The following is a 17,762-nucleotide window of genomic DNA, read 5'->3' on the forward strand; positions in this document are numbered from 1 at the left end:
TAAGGTGATATCTTAGTGTAATTTTGATTTGCATTTCCCTGATGATTAGTGATGATGGCATCTTTTCATGTGTCTACTGGCCATTCTTATATCTTCTTTGGAGAAATGTCTGTTCATGTCCCCTGCCCATTTTTTCATCAGATTGATTTTTTGTTGTTGAGCTGTGTGAGTTCTTTATATATTACGGAGATTAACCCTTTGTCGGATAAATAACTTGTAAATATTTTTTCCCAACTAGTGAGCTGTTTTTTTGTTTCAATCCTGTTTTCCCTTGCCTTGAAGAAGCTCTTTAGTCTGATACAGTCCCATTTGTTTATTCTTTCTATTGTTTCCCTCGTCTGAGGAGTTATGTTGTCTGAAAAGATTCTTTTGAAACTGATGTCAAAGAGTGTACTGCCTATATTCTCTTCTAGAAGCCTTATGGTTTCAGGTCTTACCTTTAGGTCTTTGATCCATTTTGAGTTTATTTTTGTGAATGGTGAAAAAGAATGGTCAATTTTCATTCTTTTACATGTGGCTGTCCAGTTTTCCCAGCACCATTTGTTGAAGAGACTTTCTTTTCTCCATTGCAGGCCCTCAGCTCCTTTGTCGAAGATAAGCTGTCCATAGATGTGTGGTTTTATTTCTGGGCTTTCAATCTGTTCCTCAAATGGAATGTAATTTTATTTATCTCTCGCAAAACAGCCCTAAGTGGGTTTTCTCGTTGAGGAAAGGACACTCTGTGCTCCATACAGTCATTCTGGGACCCAGGCTAGTGGAGGGTCTGCCATCTTCAAGTTTGGCTTCCAGTCATTCCGGTTGTCACCATTGCAGCTAATGGAGAGAGTGAAGAGCATGGAGAAGGGAATGTGGGAGTTTTTAGGGATGAGTGGTGTGTCACACATAGTCTTCTGTGTACCTTTCTTTTGTCAGACTGGGTAACATAGTCACACCTAACAGCAGGGCAGGCTGGGATGTGTCAGCCAGTCCTGTGCCCAGGAAGAAAGGAGACAATAGATTTAATAAGAGACTCTGCCAAACATAGTAAAGATCTGCTGTAACAATCCTTGTTTACCACTATTTAGTGCAATGTTTCGTAAATGCATTTGACTATGAAACCCTTTTCTCTCTTGACACCCATCAACACACTGTAGAAAACAACACACTTTGGAAAAGATTGCTGTCAGGATACCAAGTCCCGTAATGAAAAGAAACCTAAATTTTCCAGGGATGATAAGAGAGATTTTTTGAAACTTTTTAAATTATGGATTTTAACACAAATGCGGAAACCACATAAGCAAATGTGCAGTTAAACATTATTAGGCAAACACCTTTGAAACAGCCACCCAGGTTAGAAGATAGAAACTTGCCAGCTACCCACAAAGAGCTTCACAGGGTCTCCTTCCCTCAGAAGTCAACTTTGTACTGACTTCTATGATAATGTTTTCCTTATAGTCTATAATCTGAGTGGGCCGCACACTATAATTTAATTATGCCTGTTTTTGTATATGTCTTTAAATCTCTTTTAGTCTAGCTTCTCATCCTATTTTGTTCTGTTTTTTCTTCCTAGAAATTTATTGGTAAAGAAAAGAGGCCCTATTACCTATAGAGTTTCCCAGTCTGTCTAGTGAATTTCATCCCCATGGTGAGGTTTAACATGTTCCTCTGTCCTTGAATTTACTGTGAATTGGGAGTTTATGAATATAGAGGCTTAATCAGATTCAGATTTGATTACTTTGTCAAGACTCTTTCACAGAAGGTGTGCTCTTTTTCAGGAGCCACATAATTTATGGTTATCTCTTTTTGTAAGCTTAGCTATCATTGATGGTCAAGGCCTAGACCCTATATCCTTTAGGAAATACAAAATGACAACATTCCAATTCTATCATTCTTCTCATTTACCTATGGAAGTACTACTTTAAGAAGAAATTTTGCCTCAACTGCTATTTAATTAGCTACTAATCCATTGGGTATAGAAAAGGCAGGAAAAAAGCTTATTTGCCCTTAATTTACCAGTTTTCAAAATAAAGAGTTGTTTTCCTAACATCTTTCACTATGTGTGACTATTTTTGTATCATTGTGAAATCATCATGTGAGTTCTTGCATGTTGTCACAGTTTAGGTCTGGTCTTTTCATTGTCAGTGAGCTTTTCTGGATATGAAATCCTTTGATCATGTTTTTTCTTTTCTTCTTTGTGTATCTTTATAATGGTTCCACGTTTTTTTCCAGCATGAAGTTTTCCTGTTAAAAAGTCTACTGACAATATGATTTTATTTCCTTTATAAACCATCTGGTATTCTTGCCTAGATACTCATAGAATGTTTTTTGTTTTTCTTTAAAATTTAATAATTTTACTAGGATAAGTCTCAGGATTGGTGATTCTGATGTACCCTTTCAATAAGTAGTTTCCAATTTTTTTTCTTTTTTGAAAGTTTTCTTGAATGTCTTATGAAGTTCTATTCTCTTGCTTAGGTTTTCTTTACCAAAAAATATTATTATATGCATGCAGCATCTGTTTTGCCTCACTTTTCTATTTGCCAATTTTTCTCAAATTCTTTGGATCTCTTTTCAAATGTTTTCTTTCTTTTTCTTTTCTTTTTTTTCTTTCTTTTTTTTTTTGCTGAGGAGGATTCGCCCTGAGCTAACATCTGTGCCAATCTTCCCCATTTTGTATTTGGGTTGCTGCCACAGTATGACCTCCAACGAGTGGTATTGGTCCTTGCCCGAGATCCAAACCCAGGCCGCCAAAAGGAGCAGACCAAACTTAATCACGAGGCCATGGGACCAGCTCCTTGAATGTTTTAATTTCAATTTTTTCTTTTTCCATTTTTGTTTTCCTTAAGGCATTATTTGTTGTATTTTTATTCTTGTATTTCTCCCAATTTCATCTCCATTTATGAAAACAATTTTCCTTTTATTTCTATTTACTGAATTCTATCACTTAAGCCTTGACTTTTATTTTGAAGAAGAAGAAGATTAGCCCTGAGCTAACTACTGCCAGTCCTCCTCTTTTTGCTGAGCAAGCCTGGCCCTAAGCTAACATCCATGCCCATCTTCTTGTACTTTGTATGTGGGATGCCTACCATAGCACAGTGTGCCAAGCAGTGCCATGTCCGCACCCGGGATCCAAACTGGCGAACCCCGGGCGGCCGAGAAGCAGAATATGTGCACTTACCCGGTGCACTACCGGGCCTGCCCCGACTTTTTCTAATTCTTATTTACGTTGTTCTTTCATATCTCATGTCATTTCCTAAATGACTGTTAGCTCGTTTGGAAATAGTAGTTTTCACGTGTTTTTCATGCGTGTCTTTCTGCTGCACTTTTTTTGTCTATGGGGATGTTATTCTGAACTTCATTTTCGTTTTCCTCATATTATCCTTTTGTGGGATTTGAATATGATTCCTTTCTTTGCTTATTTTTCTATGAAATCAAGTTTCATGAACTTTTAGAAGGAAGTGTGGCTGAGGATTATTTTTTTCTTAATTTCATTTTCATGGGCCAGGGTTCTCTTTTTTTTTTTCTTTGAGTTTTCGAAAATATAGCAGCTTACCTCATGAGATTTACTGGATTCCTTTTCCTTCCCCTTTGTTTATGGACCCTCCCTTTTTCTCCATTGCAATTTTTCTTGATTTGCTCAATTTGGACACTCTTCCCACCAGTTTCTCTTCAGCACAGGGAATTATCCTGAAGGGAGCTTTGGCTTGTTAATGATGAGAGTTCGTTGGACCAAGACTGCAGCAGCCCCCAGACCTCTCCAGGACCCCTCCATTCACCTGCTTTTGGAGTATGCAAAATCCTCCTCCTCTCAGGTTTAATATTCCATTTTGGTGTTCTAGAGTATGCCATACACCCCAGTTTTACCTTCTGCTTCCTCCTATAAGATGCTGATATCACACAGGTCCTGCAACTTCAGTCACTGGACCCCACCTCTTCATAGTTTAAGGTGTGTGGATAGAACTTATCACTTAATTTTACTGACCATATTTGTCTATATGCTTCTGACTTTGCTCTCCTTGTTGCACTGTGATGTGCAAAGAACTTTTTTTTCACTTCTGTAACCATCTCCTCGGAATCTCTGAGAATTTTATTAAACATGAGAGGCATGAGTAACAATTCTTCAGGCCCGGATCTTTCTCCCATCGAGGTTTTCTCATCCCTTTTCAATCTTTGAGAATCAGGGTTTAATTTCATTAACAATTTCCTTACAAAGCATTGCAGTGGTATTTTGTGAATCTTTTTACCCAATTTTTCCAAACAAGAAAATTCAAGTTCATAGCTTGTATATCCATTTTATCTCATGAAAGATATAGAGAGAAACAGCAGAGTTACTGACAGTAGGGCTAGTCAGCTAAATGAGGGAAAAACCGTTTTGAATTATCAGATAAACTCTGTAACAGAATAAAGGCACTGGGTTTCTCTATCTGATGGCGGGCTGACAAGGCCAGGCCTTGGAGTCATGCTCATCTCCAGACAAAAAATTTGCAGAGTGACTTAAATTCACAAGTATCTGGATTTATGCCAAGTTTTATTAACATGTGATTGTTAATAGTTCTATGTTAGTGAGAACAATATCAAATTATACATTCTTATTTGGATTTATTTAAAATATTTCATCTAACATTTTATATGGGTAAATTAAAACTCGTGTATTGATATTTTTGTTAATATAATGATGGAGTCAATTGTACTGGGAAATGTCTTCAATATTTTATAAGAAATGTGTGATAATTAGTGAAAAGATAAAATTCTCTTTTTATCAGATATAAAAGGGGTCCCTTTGGGGACCCCTTACATTCATGCAATATGATCATAGTCCAGGGTTGACCATTTGTCTGCTAATGGCAGCTTAAAAAAATCCAGTCTTATTGCTCAGGAGAACCAAATTGTGCTACACAACAAATATTTATTATTTACATACTGTACACTGGATACAGAACAAGCCTTTCAATGTCAAAGAAATTTAAGACATGGACTCTCTCTTCAAAGATCCTATGGGAAGAATGCACACACCTCCATATGTGTACAAGTACAGTGGAAATGTTTGCTAGATTAGGTGATTCCATCTGTATGGGTCCAAGGATGTCAGTGGAGGCTCATGGAAGCAATATCTGATTTGATTTTGAGAGGTGAAGACAAATATTCAGGTTGGGCCTAAGGGTAAAGGCCTTGTTGCTAGAGAGAGCAAAAGGTGTGAAGGTACAATATCATAAGGAAGGATTGAACTTTAAGGTAAGTGCTGGTTTTCGAAGGTAATAAGTTAGAAAATCTAGTCTCATAAAAAGGCTTATGTTCCAGAAACTAATCGGTTCTTATTGGCCCTCTCCTTCCCTAGCAAATAAACTTTAGCTGTATAACCTTGACCTTTATAATGAAACTGGTCCAAAGTTGACTTTGGGTTAGTTACCCACACATCGCTTTCTCACTTCTTTATTTAGGAAATTGACAATATGTCTTTCCATAAATACTCTGGAGGAGAGGAGATCTACGTTTGTATTTAAGAAGTCTTGATCCAATAACGAACTCATCCAGATGTAAACTGCCTTTGCCATTCTTTTTGTTGTTTTAGCCCCACCCTCCTCTCCCCTGTGACCAATTCATTATTTTATGAACTTCCTATAAATATCTAATAGAGAGAAAGACATAAGGAGAAACACTAACCCATCTATCACTTGTTAGCAGTGCCAGGACAAATTTTATAAGGTGGAATGTGAAAATACTAGTTTGGATTGTGTTTGTGGATTTCAGTCACCCACTGTCCTCTCTTTGCCTGTTTCTATGGATAAAGAGTTAGTAAGAGATTTAGCTGCAGTGTTGGTTTTCAATATCTTAATTTCTAGAAAGTGATTATTAAAGTCTACATAGTTGTGAATGAAGGGTTAGGCTCCAGAAGATATTTTAAAACCATGTCTAGCAGAATTAGAGACTGATAGACTGCGAGGTCTGAGGGCAAAAGTTCTTAAATTTCATCAAATAGCACCCCTAACCACCCCACCCCCCTTTTCTCATCCAGGTCTAGATGAGGAACTAAGATATAGAGTATATAAGTGAGTGGTTCAAGGTTACATAGTAATTTGTGTATGCATGCCTGTGTCTGTGTGTGATATTTTCTCTTTTGCTTTATTTAATGGCTTGGACTAACAAGGTATGAAAGTCCTTACCCATATTCACTTGATGCAGACATTAACTGATTTTTTTATAGGGTGGAAAAGCAATAGAACACTAATCAAGAGTATCTACCAAGATATCTTCATTTTCTTTCTCTGGCAAATCACTAAGTTACTATTCCCCATCATGAAAACAAACAATTGAATTAATTGGTGAACTGGTAATAAATTATTGGTAAGCATTTGGTGTGGGATTCATTTGCAGGTAATTAGGAATAATTACCTGTTTTCCGTGGCCCTTCTTGATCATCTAGAGACAATTTGATACAATTAAAATCTAAAACTACTTTACAAGTATTGACAGATTATCCAACTATAAAGTCACATGGATCGCAAATGTGTTTCAATGCCTCTGCACATTTAAAATTAGTGGAAAAATTTGTGGCATTTTTCTGCATATTTTAGTGCAATCATTATAATTTTGATTAACAGTCAGGATTCAGTTTATACTTTGTGTTCTTGCTACAATATCTGAAAAAGTAAAAGGAATAAAAAATAAATAAAATATACCAATTATGGAAATGATACTTTGGTGACCTTAATTCAAAGACTTTATTTCTCCTGTGGTTTAAGCACCTATGTGCCTCTTTAGATTTCTGGGTCTGGAATTGTGTTGTTGTGACCATATTTAATAGTATTTATTGAAAAACTACTGTGTAAAATATATGCCAAGATTTTCAGGGAGTGACATGGAAAGTGGAAATTATGATCTATCATGCACTCAAAGAGTTTATAAAGAGGGGAGCCAGGGTATAAGAAAGAAAGACAGTATTATAAGGGCAAGTGTAGCAGATAAGTATATGTGTGTGTATAGGTGTTTACAAGTAAATTCTGTAATTTCTGAGCATGAGTGGAAGGTTGCTTAGGAAGGAAGAGAAGAATTTATCATTATTTCAAATAAAGACTGTCAGTGATGAAGCCCTGATTAGTGCTCTAAAGAAAGGGCAGCTTAGGATTTAGGACAGTTGAAAGATTATTCTAGTAGGAGGAGCTTGAAGTCCACTGTGGGTAGAGCATTTGGGTGAGACGTGGCAGGCAGGTTTACCTGGCTCAAGGACATTATATGAGTTGAGGCTATAAGAGGTACATGTGGACCCATGTGATATAATAATTTTCTCATTAAAATGTCCTATGTGGTTATTTCTATTGGGCTAGACAATATGAGGACACAGGGACAGTGTCTTCCTTTTTATATTCATCTAAACATTCAAAATTCATTAATCTCTTGCTACATGACAGACTATATGAAAGTACAGATGTGTGCAATTTATTAAAATAGTTGCCGTGTGCCTAATTACACATGGGAGATAGAAATGTAGGCTTCAGCATAACATAGGAAAAGAAAGAGTTGTCAAGTGAACAAAACAAAAACTGTTTACAGTGACTCACAGAATGGTTTTATTTTCTAAACATTGTTTAACACTCTCGATCCTTTCTTCCCTGTATACATACATACAGATAATCAATATAATTTATCAGCTAACTCAGAGTCTTTCTAACTCTCCCTGCCCTTTGATTTCTGTAGTCATGTGATCCCCACACAATGCAGAGAAGAACCCGGCATCTGCTGAGGCCCTCGCTGAGCTCAAGGACATGTGCTGAAGACTCACAGGTGCGGCCTTGCCTCCTCAATGAAAACTGCTTCCAGTTCCAGTACAATCTAACAGGTACAGTTGAAATCCACAATCATGCCACTTTCCCTGAACATTGACTAACAGAGGAATGTTTGCATGTGTTTTGATTCTCCAGATTAGGGAATGAAAGTAGGGTATGCGAGTATATTGCACAGAAGTCTAAGAATTTGACATTTCCAGTGTCTCTTTACAGAAAGAAATGCCCACACTTGGTGTGTAGATTCAGCAAGGCCACCTGGAATCTCTGAATTCAGAGAGGCTTAGAAAGACTTGGCAAAGTTTCAAAATAAGGTTGAATTAAAGCCATGATGAATTGAAACAACAAAAATAAGTAGCCGGGGATAATTTACCATTCAGGAAAGAATGTAATCATGCTGTCATAGAATTTAGCTATTTCATGGCTTTTATTATTTCAAGAAATTCAAGCTTGTGATGTACTTGCTCTATGGGTCTTAATAAGGATGAGCGGTAGGTGGTTTTGACTGGACAGGCATGTTTTTGAGGCGCTGGGAATTACCTCAGCATCATTATTCAGCCTCTATTCAGGTTTTACCAGGTACTAGAGCACTCAGTGTCTAATACCAAGACTATTTAGTCACAGTGATATGCTACCTGCCATCCTCTGCAGCAGCAGATATACAAAATGCCACAAAATGTAGAACCGTGCTAAGTCTCAACATTGAATTCAATACTGACTGACAACCAAACCGCCACATGCCTGCGGAGGCAAAGCAATATAGCCTTTTCTGAAACAAATTCCCCACCGAGGTCACAGAGACCCTGCTGAGATTTCTCATGTAGAAAACCTCACAGTGAATTCTCTGGAGCTGTCGGATTGTCTTTATAGGTGAAAGATGACCTGGTGTATTTGCCCTTTTTTTTAGTTAAAGGTGCTTCAGATCCTTGTTTTTTATGATAATTTTTCAGAAATACAATGAAATTTGCTTTACTGGAAGAACATGTCGTTAATATACTGATTTGACTATACATGGGTTTGCTATTTCTATTAAACTCTTAGATCATCTGCCAAATATGGAAAATCTTCTTAAAGAGGTTCTCGTTGTATATGATCAAGGATCTTCCTTTCTACCCACACCGACAGTAAGAGTTTGTTAAGAAGCAGATTAATTATAGGATAATTTATTCTATCTCCCAGTTGTCTACTTTGTAATACAGCTAGCCAAATCTATAAAATCTTCTCTCATGAGAGAATAATTTTATTAAAATTAGAGTTTCTGTAACAGTCCATATAATTTTGTATACCTTGTCCTCTTTCCTCTCTGGGGTGCTTCTCTTGTCTCCACTGTACCAGATGCACCAAATGGTTTAGATGATTGGATTTATTCCTTGAAAACATTTTCAAGTTTACATAAAATACTTGCATCATTTCAGGGTTATTTTTTGTCTTAATTATCCCTAGAAAAGAGATGATTTCAAACTAGTTTTCTTTCACCATCCTGGTTAGTGTCTTTCCTTTCCTACCCAGCCAACTGTGAGATGGTTTCTAACAAACTATTTGGCTTTTTGCCTCAAGGAAGCAAATTTAGGAAGGTAATTCACTTTTAGTTGTTTGATTGTTTGTTTTGCACTAAAAGAATTGCATGGTGCTTCTAGGAGCAACCTGGAAATGGTGTTAGGATTATGTGTTCACTATTCTTCTCCACCAATGCAGATAATCAAAGGTTTGTTGTATTTTGCTCACATGGCCATAATTTTGAAACTTATTGTGGTGACCCTATGCCTGTAGAGTGGAGTACATGCCAGTTGAGTGAAAACGCGACCTGTGGGCAAGGCGTCAGGACCCGCCTTCTGAGCTGTGTGCGCAGTGATGGCAAGTCAGTTGGCATGGACCAATGCGAGCAGGTAATTCATTTATATTTGTATCTCACACCTAATGCTTCGTATTTCTTAATATTGGTCTGTAAGCTCCATGATGCTTAACATAAATGATAGACTCTAATTTCTTCTCATCACAGCTCAAGTTTGATTAGAGTAAGAGGTACTAGTATAGTACAGTTAGATCTCACTAATTTGAACTTAGTCAAAATGACCAGAAAAGGGGAAATGGGTTCATTTTACAAAATTTGTTTTTATTATTTTCAAGAATTTTATTTAGATATCCTTGCTTGCCAAAAGCTACTGACATGAAGTGACTCTAATAGTTAGACGTCACTCTTTGTATTGGGCAGCTGATTCATTAGCATACATGGTAAACACTGTACCTTCAGGTAAGATGAACAGTGACATTTGCTGTTAGAATACTCTGCTAATTTGCTTAGCAAATCACTTTCTCTGCTTTCCAAATACCATGTGTCCAACAAATATTCAAAGAATTTCAACAAAATCTTAAATTATTAAGCTATCTAGAATATCTGTATTTCGTGAATGGATCGTAAATCCCATATGATAATTTCTATTTTGCCCACTTGGCAAGTAATCATGCTAGACTCATTAATTTTAGCTTGATGTGGACATTGCTAACATTTAACGTGTATTGAATGTCAAAGTTTTCCTTTAAAGGAACGCAAACACTGTGTGATTCCTATAGCAGAATTTTTCATTATTCTTTCTGTATTTCTTAGATGGTTTATTCTTTCACCAAGACCTTTTCTACCTTGGCCATTAGAAAACTTGTAGATTTTGCCCAGATGCTAGTTTCAGAGAGGACAAGAAGAAAATAAACTGTATCACAAAGTTTTCCTACTATTAAAACCATGATTATGTTTTTAGCCTAATTGATCTTTTGTTATGAACTTTAAATGGGTTGTTGATTTTGGTTTTATTCTTATTTACTTTTTAGCCTAGGTGGCTGTTAGTTTTGAGCTCTCTTTGAACGCTTAGCCCAGCCAGAAGTGTGCAGGTGCCTGAATTTAGCACTGAAGCATCTTCTTGCTTCCTTGCTGGCTGAGTGACAGGACAGATCTCTGTGTCATGTAACTGCCTGCTTTTCCAGTACCCTAATTGTAGATCTATTCTAGAGTAGAGGACTTTATAAAAAGAAATTTGGGCTGACAAACTTCTATTTTCGGAAGTAAGGACAACCATTTTTTCTATGATTGCCACCAATTTACATAGGAAAGAATATTTTTTCCCCACGAAAATGTAGAGATTCTTATCAAAGAATAAAGGGCAGTCTTTCCCATAAAAGGATAGTGATTTGATAGTGATGTGATTTGATTTGATGGTGATGTGATTTCTCCAGTAACATCATATTTTATTTCCATCTACAGCATAACTTGGAGAAGCCCCAGAGAATGAGCATGCACTGCCTGGTGAAATGTGTGGTCAACTGTCAGCTCTCAGGGTGGACAGCTTGGACAGAGTGTTCACAGACTTGTGGCCGTGGAGGTATGTGGGTTCCCTATGTTTGTTCCCACTAAACAGTTTAGTTTTTAAATATCTTTCAATATGCCATAGCTTGACAAATAGGCATAAGGCATGTTGGCCAACTGAAGGCAACATGAGGCTCACCAGAGAGGAAGAGAGAGAGAGAACCTGCCCTCATATCAGTCCTTATGGGTAGGCAGAGGTTGCAGAGCCGACGTGATAACAGTGGCACTTACCAGAGGGGCTGCTGGCTCTGTGGGACAGTGTTCATTCAAAAGGTCATAAGCTCAAGCAATTAAAAAACTGTTGGCCTCAGTGGTTTTTGGAAGAAGTGTGTATTATATAAGTAAAGCTGGCTCCTGTGTCAGACAAACCCCAGTGGCTTAGCTTAAATCACAGTGCTTAACGTCATAGGCTAGAGATAACTTTTCACTTGCATAAAGGGGAGGGGTAGTTTCTGTCTCAAAAAGTCAATCAAGGACACAGGTTGATGGAGGCCCTATCACTTTAATGTAAGCAGGTTTCTCTGGAGGGTGATATCCAGCAGGCTTTGTGAAGTTTTTGATGGGCCAGATTGGAAGTAGCATATGTCTCTTGCATCTATATTGTATTAGACAAAACTTAGTCCTATGTCCCCAGCTCAATGCAAGATGATAGGACAGGAAATGTGGTCTCTGGATAGCCAGTCACTCCTCAGCAACTCTATGGAGAAAAGGGAGTATGAACCTTCGGTGGACAAACAGCAGTCACTACCACAAGTTCCCAGAATCTCAGTGGCTGGGTAATGCACAATGACAAAGATTGCAGAAGGCAATCAATACTCAAAAGCTAGGAAAATGGAAACATCGATGGCACTTCAGCCACTGGGCTAAAGTAAAGAGCAAGATGTGTGCCCATGGAAGAGAGAGCAACAAGAGCATAACAGGAAAGCACAAAGCTGTGGTTGAGGATAGGACTCTGGTCCTGAATGAGAGTTACAACTTATCACAAGGTAAATGTCAGAAATTTGAAGTAGGAACCCAGAAAGAAATCCTGTCATATGATTAGGCATGAAGCACAGGAGAAGAGAAGAAGAATTGCAAGTTAAAGGGATCATGGAATTGGGGTGGGAGAAGGGGATACCAAGACCTGGGTCTGATTGCCCAACAGCATATTTGGAAGCAGTTTTCTAGAAGTCCTGTGACTGGACCACTGTCACTATGATATGGGCTCATTTCTAAGCTACTCACAAATGACTGCTGGGATTGTTGGTAATTCTCTGCCTTCACTGGGATTGTCTGAGTAACTGAGGTCGGGCCCAGCGTGGAAAAAGGGCTCATCAGTGAACTCAGCTGTAAGATCCTGGAGAAGGCAGAGTTGAAAACACTACCAAGGATATGTATTATGAAAATGTGGCTAAGGAAATTAAAAACTACTTCTTCAAAGAGCATCACTCAAAATGAAAATGGGACTCACAACAGCTAGTAATAAGAACATGCCATTTCCAGCACAATTGAGAGCCCCCAAAGAACCTCAGGAAACCAAATCGTAAGTCTTAGGATCAAGATTTCAGTGAGTGACCTATAGTTCCTCCTATGTTCTGGTTGGCAGCAATGGTATAGTTTCCAGTTGGGCTCCACTTTAAAGTTGGGTAAATCTAGGTTTAAACTGCAGCTGTTTAGGCAAATTACAATGTGTCTCAGTCTCAGCTTCTTCATCTATAAAATGTATTTCATGCACATATTGGAGGCATTGTTTTCGGTTTGAGAATTAAATGATATGGAGTACATGAAGGCATCTAGCACAGTAACTGGCACATCATGGAGGTTTAGTATATGTTAATTTCTCTTTCCATCTTCCTACGCACCAGTAGTAGGGCAAGTTGTTGGAGACTCCTTAGGATATTTTAAAGATTATTCCGTAGACTCAGTCACTCTCATCTCCTGCCTTCATATCTCATCCTTTTAACCCACTCAAAATCCATACACTGCAGTCAAAGACTAAGTGATATTTTAAAACCACAAATCTGAACAAGTCTTTTCCTGTTGACCTGAGTTATTCATCAATTCATTTATCCTTTAAACAAATGCCTATGTGCCAGTTATAGTTCAGTGTATTGAGGATATAACAGTAGGGGGGAAAAAAGACAATTTTTCTATTCTCATGGAGCCTACAATCTGTTTGAGGGACAATAGACAGTAAACAAGTAGGTAATATTGCATGTTGATGAGTTCACTAAAGACTCATATAAATGAGAGGTGTCATTCTCATTAGCAATGTCTTTCATCAAAACAACTAGCTGTTCATCTCTCCAGTGGTGACCCACCTGGTTACCCCACAGCCATAAGCACTGCAGTCTTGTCTTCATGGGCCTCTGCTGGGATGTGTGACTCTCACAGTGGTAAAGTGTACCATGGAAAAGTAGAGAAAAGACAAAATCTTGTTTTGCGAGCATGGTCCACAAGGACTTACAGGCTCTCACCTGTGCCTGCCTCTGTATCCACATCACCATCCACTGTCCCATTGGCTCTCTCTTTCAGTCACATCCTTGCACGTACACTTCTTTGCACTTTGACACCTTTCCTCACATGGATCATTTCACCATCACCCTCACTACTACCTCTTGCTACTTTTATCATATATAAATTGAATTACTTTTAGTGTCTGCTTTTCTATGGGCCCACAGACCCTGTTTGGGTTCTTCATGGGGGAATCCCTGAAGTTCCCATGAAGCACAGTACCTGGCCCATTGGAAGGATTTCGGTGAATATTTGTCATTGTCCATGTGGCTCTGGACCATAGGGGAAAGCTTGAAGGGAAAGACTTTGCAGACTGGATCATGAGCCCACAGGCCTCCAGCACCTGCAAGTGGCCATTTTCCTCTCCCTCTGACTAAATATATAAGTCTTAGGTACCATTTACCCAAGAACATGTTCAATGCAAGGAGACAGAAGATCTGTTTATTGTTATTTTTGCCTGAATGTCCTAATTCTGCCACTTTATCAAGTTAGTGAAATATGACAGGCTGCTGTATTATACTAACACACTACCTTTAAAAAGAAGACCCCAAATTGTAAGTTTAGTATTAAAATATCATTTTAATTTTTCAAGCAGTTCTGTTAGTGATGGAGACTTCTCGGACCCTTTTTTCTACTAGAAAAGCAAACAAAAAACATTTACAAATCTGAATTCCACTATTGAAGAATTCTAGGCAATTAGAATTTGAACTTAAACCACCTTTTCTAATCCTTAGAATAATAAAGACAACCAATCGAAGATTTCCTAAGGAGAGTTATTGTGTGAACTGAGGCATAGGGAGACTAGGGAAGAAATGTTAACTACTTGGAGAAATCAAGTTTCATAAAGCATTTGGAAATCATCTAACCGGAAACCATCGGCACATAAATATGGCGTTAGTTATAAATCACCTCTAGCTAATTTCTGAGGGCCTAGGAGGATAACTTCTTGAGAATCTCTTCTTGACCTTTAGATGTCTTAATCTCCTAAACTGTCAGATATAATAATGACTTTTAAAAAATATTCCATAATCCTGATATGTGACAAACCCTCCAGGGATCTAAATGTGTATGTATTCCATCATTTCTTTATTCATTCAACAAAGATTTATAAAGTTTACACCTATTATCCTGGCACCTAATGGTGTCCTCTTTCATTGTCAAAAGCGGCAGTGTGGAAAATAAATTATATGGTGACCTTGCTATTTTGAGTTCTGTTCTTGAAGGCAGGGCTGTAGAAGAAATTGATTCGTATATTGTGCAAATACTTATTGGAAGCTTTCTGAGTACCAGGCCTTCTCCCAGGCGCTGAGGAGACACTGTGTATGGAACAGATAAAATCCTAGGCAAACGAAATCACCTCACTTCATAAAACTAATATCTAGTGGAAAGCTGGATGGTGATGACTTGACAGAGAGAGAGAAAATAAACAATAAACACAGAAGTAACGGATGGTGATGAGTGCTGTGATGAAGCAAAAACAGGTCATGTGCTGGAGAATAACAAGCATCTAGCAGGGGAGTGAGGGATAGAGAAAGAAAGGCCGCTGAGGAGGTGATATTTATGTCAAAATTGAATGACAAGGTGCCATAGATCTTGTAACAAGTGTTTTCTTTACCAGGCTACTCAGGGTTCAATCCCACAAGCATTTTTTGACTACCTATTGTAATCAAGGCTCTATATCAGGACCTACAAACCAAAATATAAAAATGAGTATTTTTCTAATTATATTTGTGTCCAACCTCAATCTTAAAAAATAAATTGAACAGTACGAAGAAGAGGACACAGGGCCCTTGAATTTTTAAGCATCTACTCTCAGGACACTGCTGAGACAGCCTACACCTGACTAGCCCCCAAACTCTTCCCCATTCCAGACTTCCAGCTCCAGTCTTCCAGCTCCATCTTCTCTGATCACCACTCCCCAGGCACATAGTAATATTTCTAAGATGAGAGAATGCTATATTTAAATGATGCCTCAGTTCTCACACAGTACAACTTAAAAACAACAAGCAAGTGACAACCAAATGCAGAAATGTATGGCACAGGTGAACTTGTTTCTTAAAAGAGACCAAACTCTGGAGCTGAAAAGTTTGGAAACCTGTCTCTTCTACGACAGTGTGCCAGCAGCCGTCTTTTGTATGAGCTGCTTTCTTTTTTCTTGCTCGTCGTGGCAATGAGGCAGAGTCCACAATAGGAGACAGTTTATTTAGTCACATTAAAGTGGGCAAGCACGTGGCGTGGAGTCTGACTTCAGCACCTGCGGCTCTTGGCCAACTTCTTTATCAAAGGCAAAAGTTCACACAATTGTCTCTGTTTATGAATTCACTGGGTTGTTGGCAAAACCTGGTGTGCTCAGTGTCCCGGATGCTTCCCCACAAGCCACACGCGCTTCACCATCAAACCCACAGAACTACAGTGATCTGAGGGGAAATTGTGAAGTGAGCTCTTCCTTTATTTTCCAAGCGTCTGGATTGCCTCTTTAATGTCCGCCTGATGCTTGGCATATACTTTCTAATTGTGTTAAAGTTGTCAAGGTCAGAACAGTTTGAATCCAATTTATTTCATGTTAGAGAGAGACAGATTCTAAGCTTCCACTAAGGGATCTTTTTAGATAGGTTTCAAAGATCAAAGCTTGTAACAGAAGAGCTTAATATTTGGATTAGTCATGTTCTTTGTTGAATTTTCATCAGTTCAGTGGAATGTAGAACTCCCTAAATTTAGCATATCATGAATTATTCATAGTTATTATTTAACTGACAACATTCTAAGAATGTTATTAATCCCAGACTATGATTTTTTCCCTATTTCATATTTTAATGCAGTGTATATGAGTTTATAATATTTTTCTATACCAAGTAATCTATACAAGCCTGCCTCTTGTGTCTCTCAGATGGTATATAATTTTTCTGCCAATTCTACCTCATAATGAAAAAATAATTTTGTGTTAACTCGAAAGCGCTGACACTTTGTGGTTTCCAGCTTCTTTTTTTTTTCAGATTTCAAAGGCAAGTGAGTAACCTTCATTTTTAGTATCTGGATAAAATGTGATCAGTATGGAATCCTTGATCAGGCACAGTTCAATAGGTATAACAGTTCAAACTTATTTACTACATCTGGTAATTAGTTCCTATAACAAAACAACAGGAAGCTAAATTGTAGAATGGGGAAAAAAAGACTAGACAAGAAACCTGAAGATCTGAGTTTTAGAGCTGGCTTCTCCAGTGGCAAGTTGTAGGACTCAGAGCTAGTCTTTCCAGAACTTGCGCTATGTTTTGTCTGTTAAATGATGAAATGTTAGAGTGCTTTTTTATTATCTGTTGGCCAAAGGCGCAATTATTGATACCAGCAGTATTTTAGTAATTCTATATAACAGTACTATGAAATATAGACATAATTTTATAGGTGAGGTGATAGGCAATTAAGTAACCTGCTCAAGGTCATTCAGCCTGTCAGTTGTGAAGGAAAAATTTGAACCCAGGTTCAGGCATCTCAAAGCCCCATTTGTCACACTCTGCCTCTTTGCATTTGACACTCAGTACATATAAATGTTCCTGTTACATACATGGCCCTGGGTTGGGTGCTATATCACTTTATAAAAAATTTCTTAATTTATAGGTATATTTAACATTAAGCAGAAGAAATGCATCTGAGATTGGAACACAAAGGGCAATGAGCGCTTGAAGAAGTCTCTCTGAATTTTAATTTTAATTGGTCTCTCCTAAATGTATACTTGTTTCATAATCGATAATGTTGCATATTATCTAGTCCATCTAATTAGAATATAGCTGCAGGGAGCCAATCTTACAGACAGAGAATGTGTGATTCTGATGGACAGAGTAGCTCCAGGATTGCCAATATCATGCTCTCTGACCTCATTTTGCATATCCTGGAGAGCTCCCCATTGGGGTTTTTCTGCTGTGGAGAGGTACTTACAATCATCCATCAAGTTTTGTTAGCTTCTAATGGAGCTGAAATATGATCATTGAGAAAAGAACTGGAGGTCAACAGTTAGAACACATAAACATGCTCCAGAGAAGTCTGGAACTCTTCATTGCTGAGCAAAGCCAAAGGTGCCTGATATTCTGCCCTTAAAAGACCTGTCTCACTCCTGTGATACCATGGTCTGTCTTGACCTCTTGAGCTGTGGTTTTTTTATTTCCTCG

At 38.0% G+C, this 17,762-nt stretch overlaps 1 protein-coding gene across 12 annotated transcripts in view; it reads left to right on the forward strand.

Annotated features, from left to right (window-relative positions):
- Nucleotides 1-17,762, forward strand: part of THSD7B (thrombospondin type 1 domain containing 7B) — a 1,030,427-nt gene that overhangs the window by 982,366 nt on the left and 30,299 nt on the right. For all 12 annotated transcript variants that reach the window (XM_070240788.1, XM_070240790.1, XM_070240792.1 and 9 more), the window contains 3 exons: nucleotides 7,669-7,810; nucleotides 9,525-9,640; nucleotides 11,008-11,125. In XM_070240788.1, the coding sequence (XP_070096889.1) occupies nucleotides 7,669-7,810; nucleotides 9,525-9,640; nucleotides 11,008-11,125 (376 nt within the window). The remainder of the gene's footprint in view (nucleotides 1-7,668; nucleotides 7,811-9,524; nucleotides 9,641-11,007; nucleotides 11,126-17,762) is intronic.

Source organism: Equus caballus, chromosome 18 (assembly GCF_041296265.1).
Source record: "Equus caballus isolate H_3958 breed thoroughbred chromosome 18, TB-T2T, whole genome shotgun sequence".
Classification (NCBI taxonomy): Eukaryota; Metazoa; Chordata; class Mammalia; order Perissodactyla; family Equidae; genus Equus; species Equus caballus.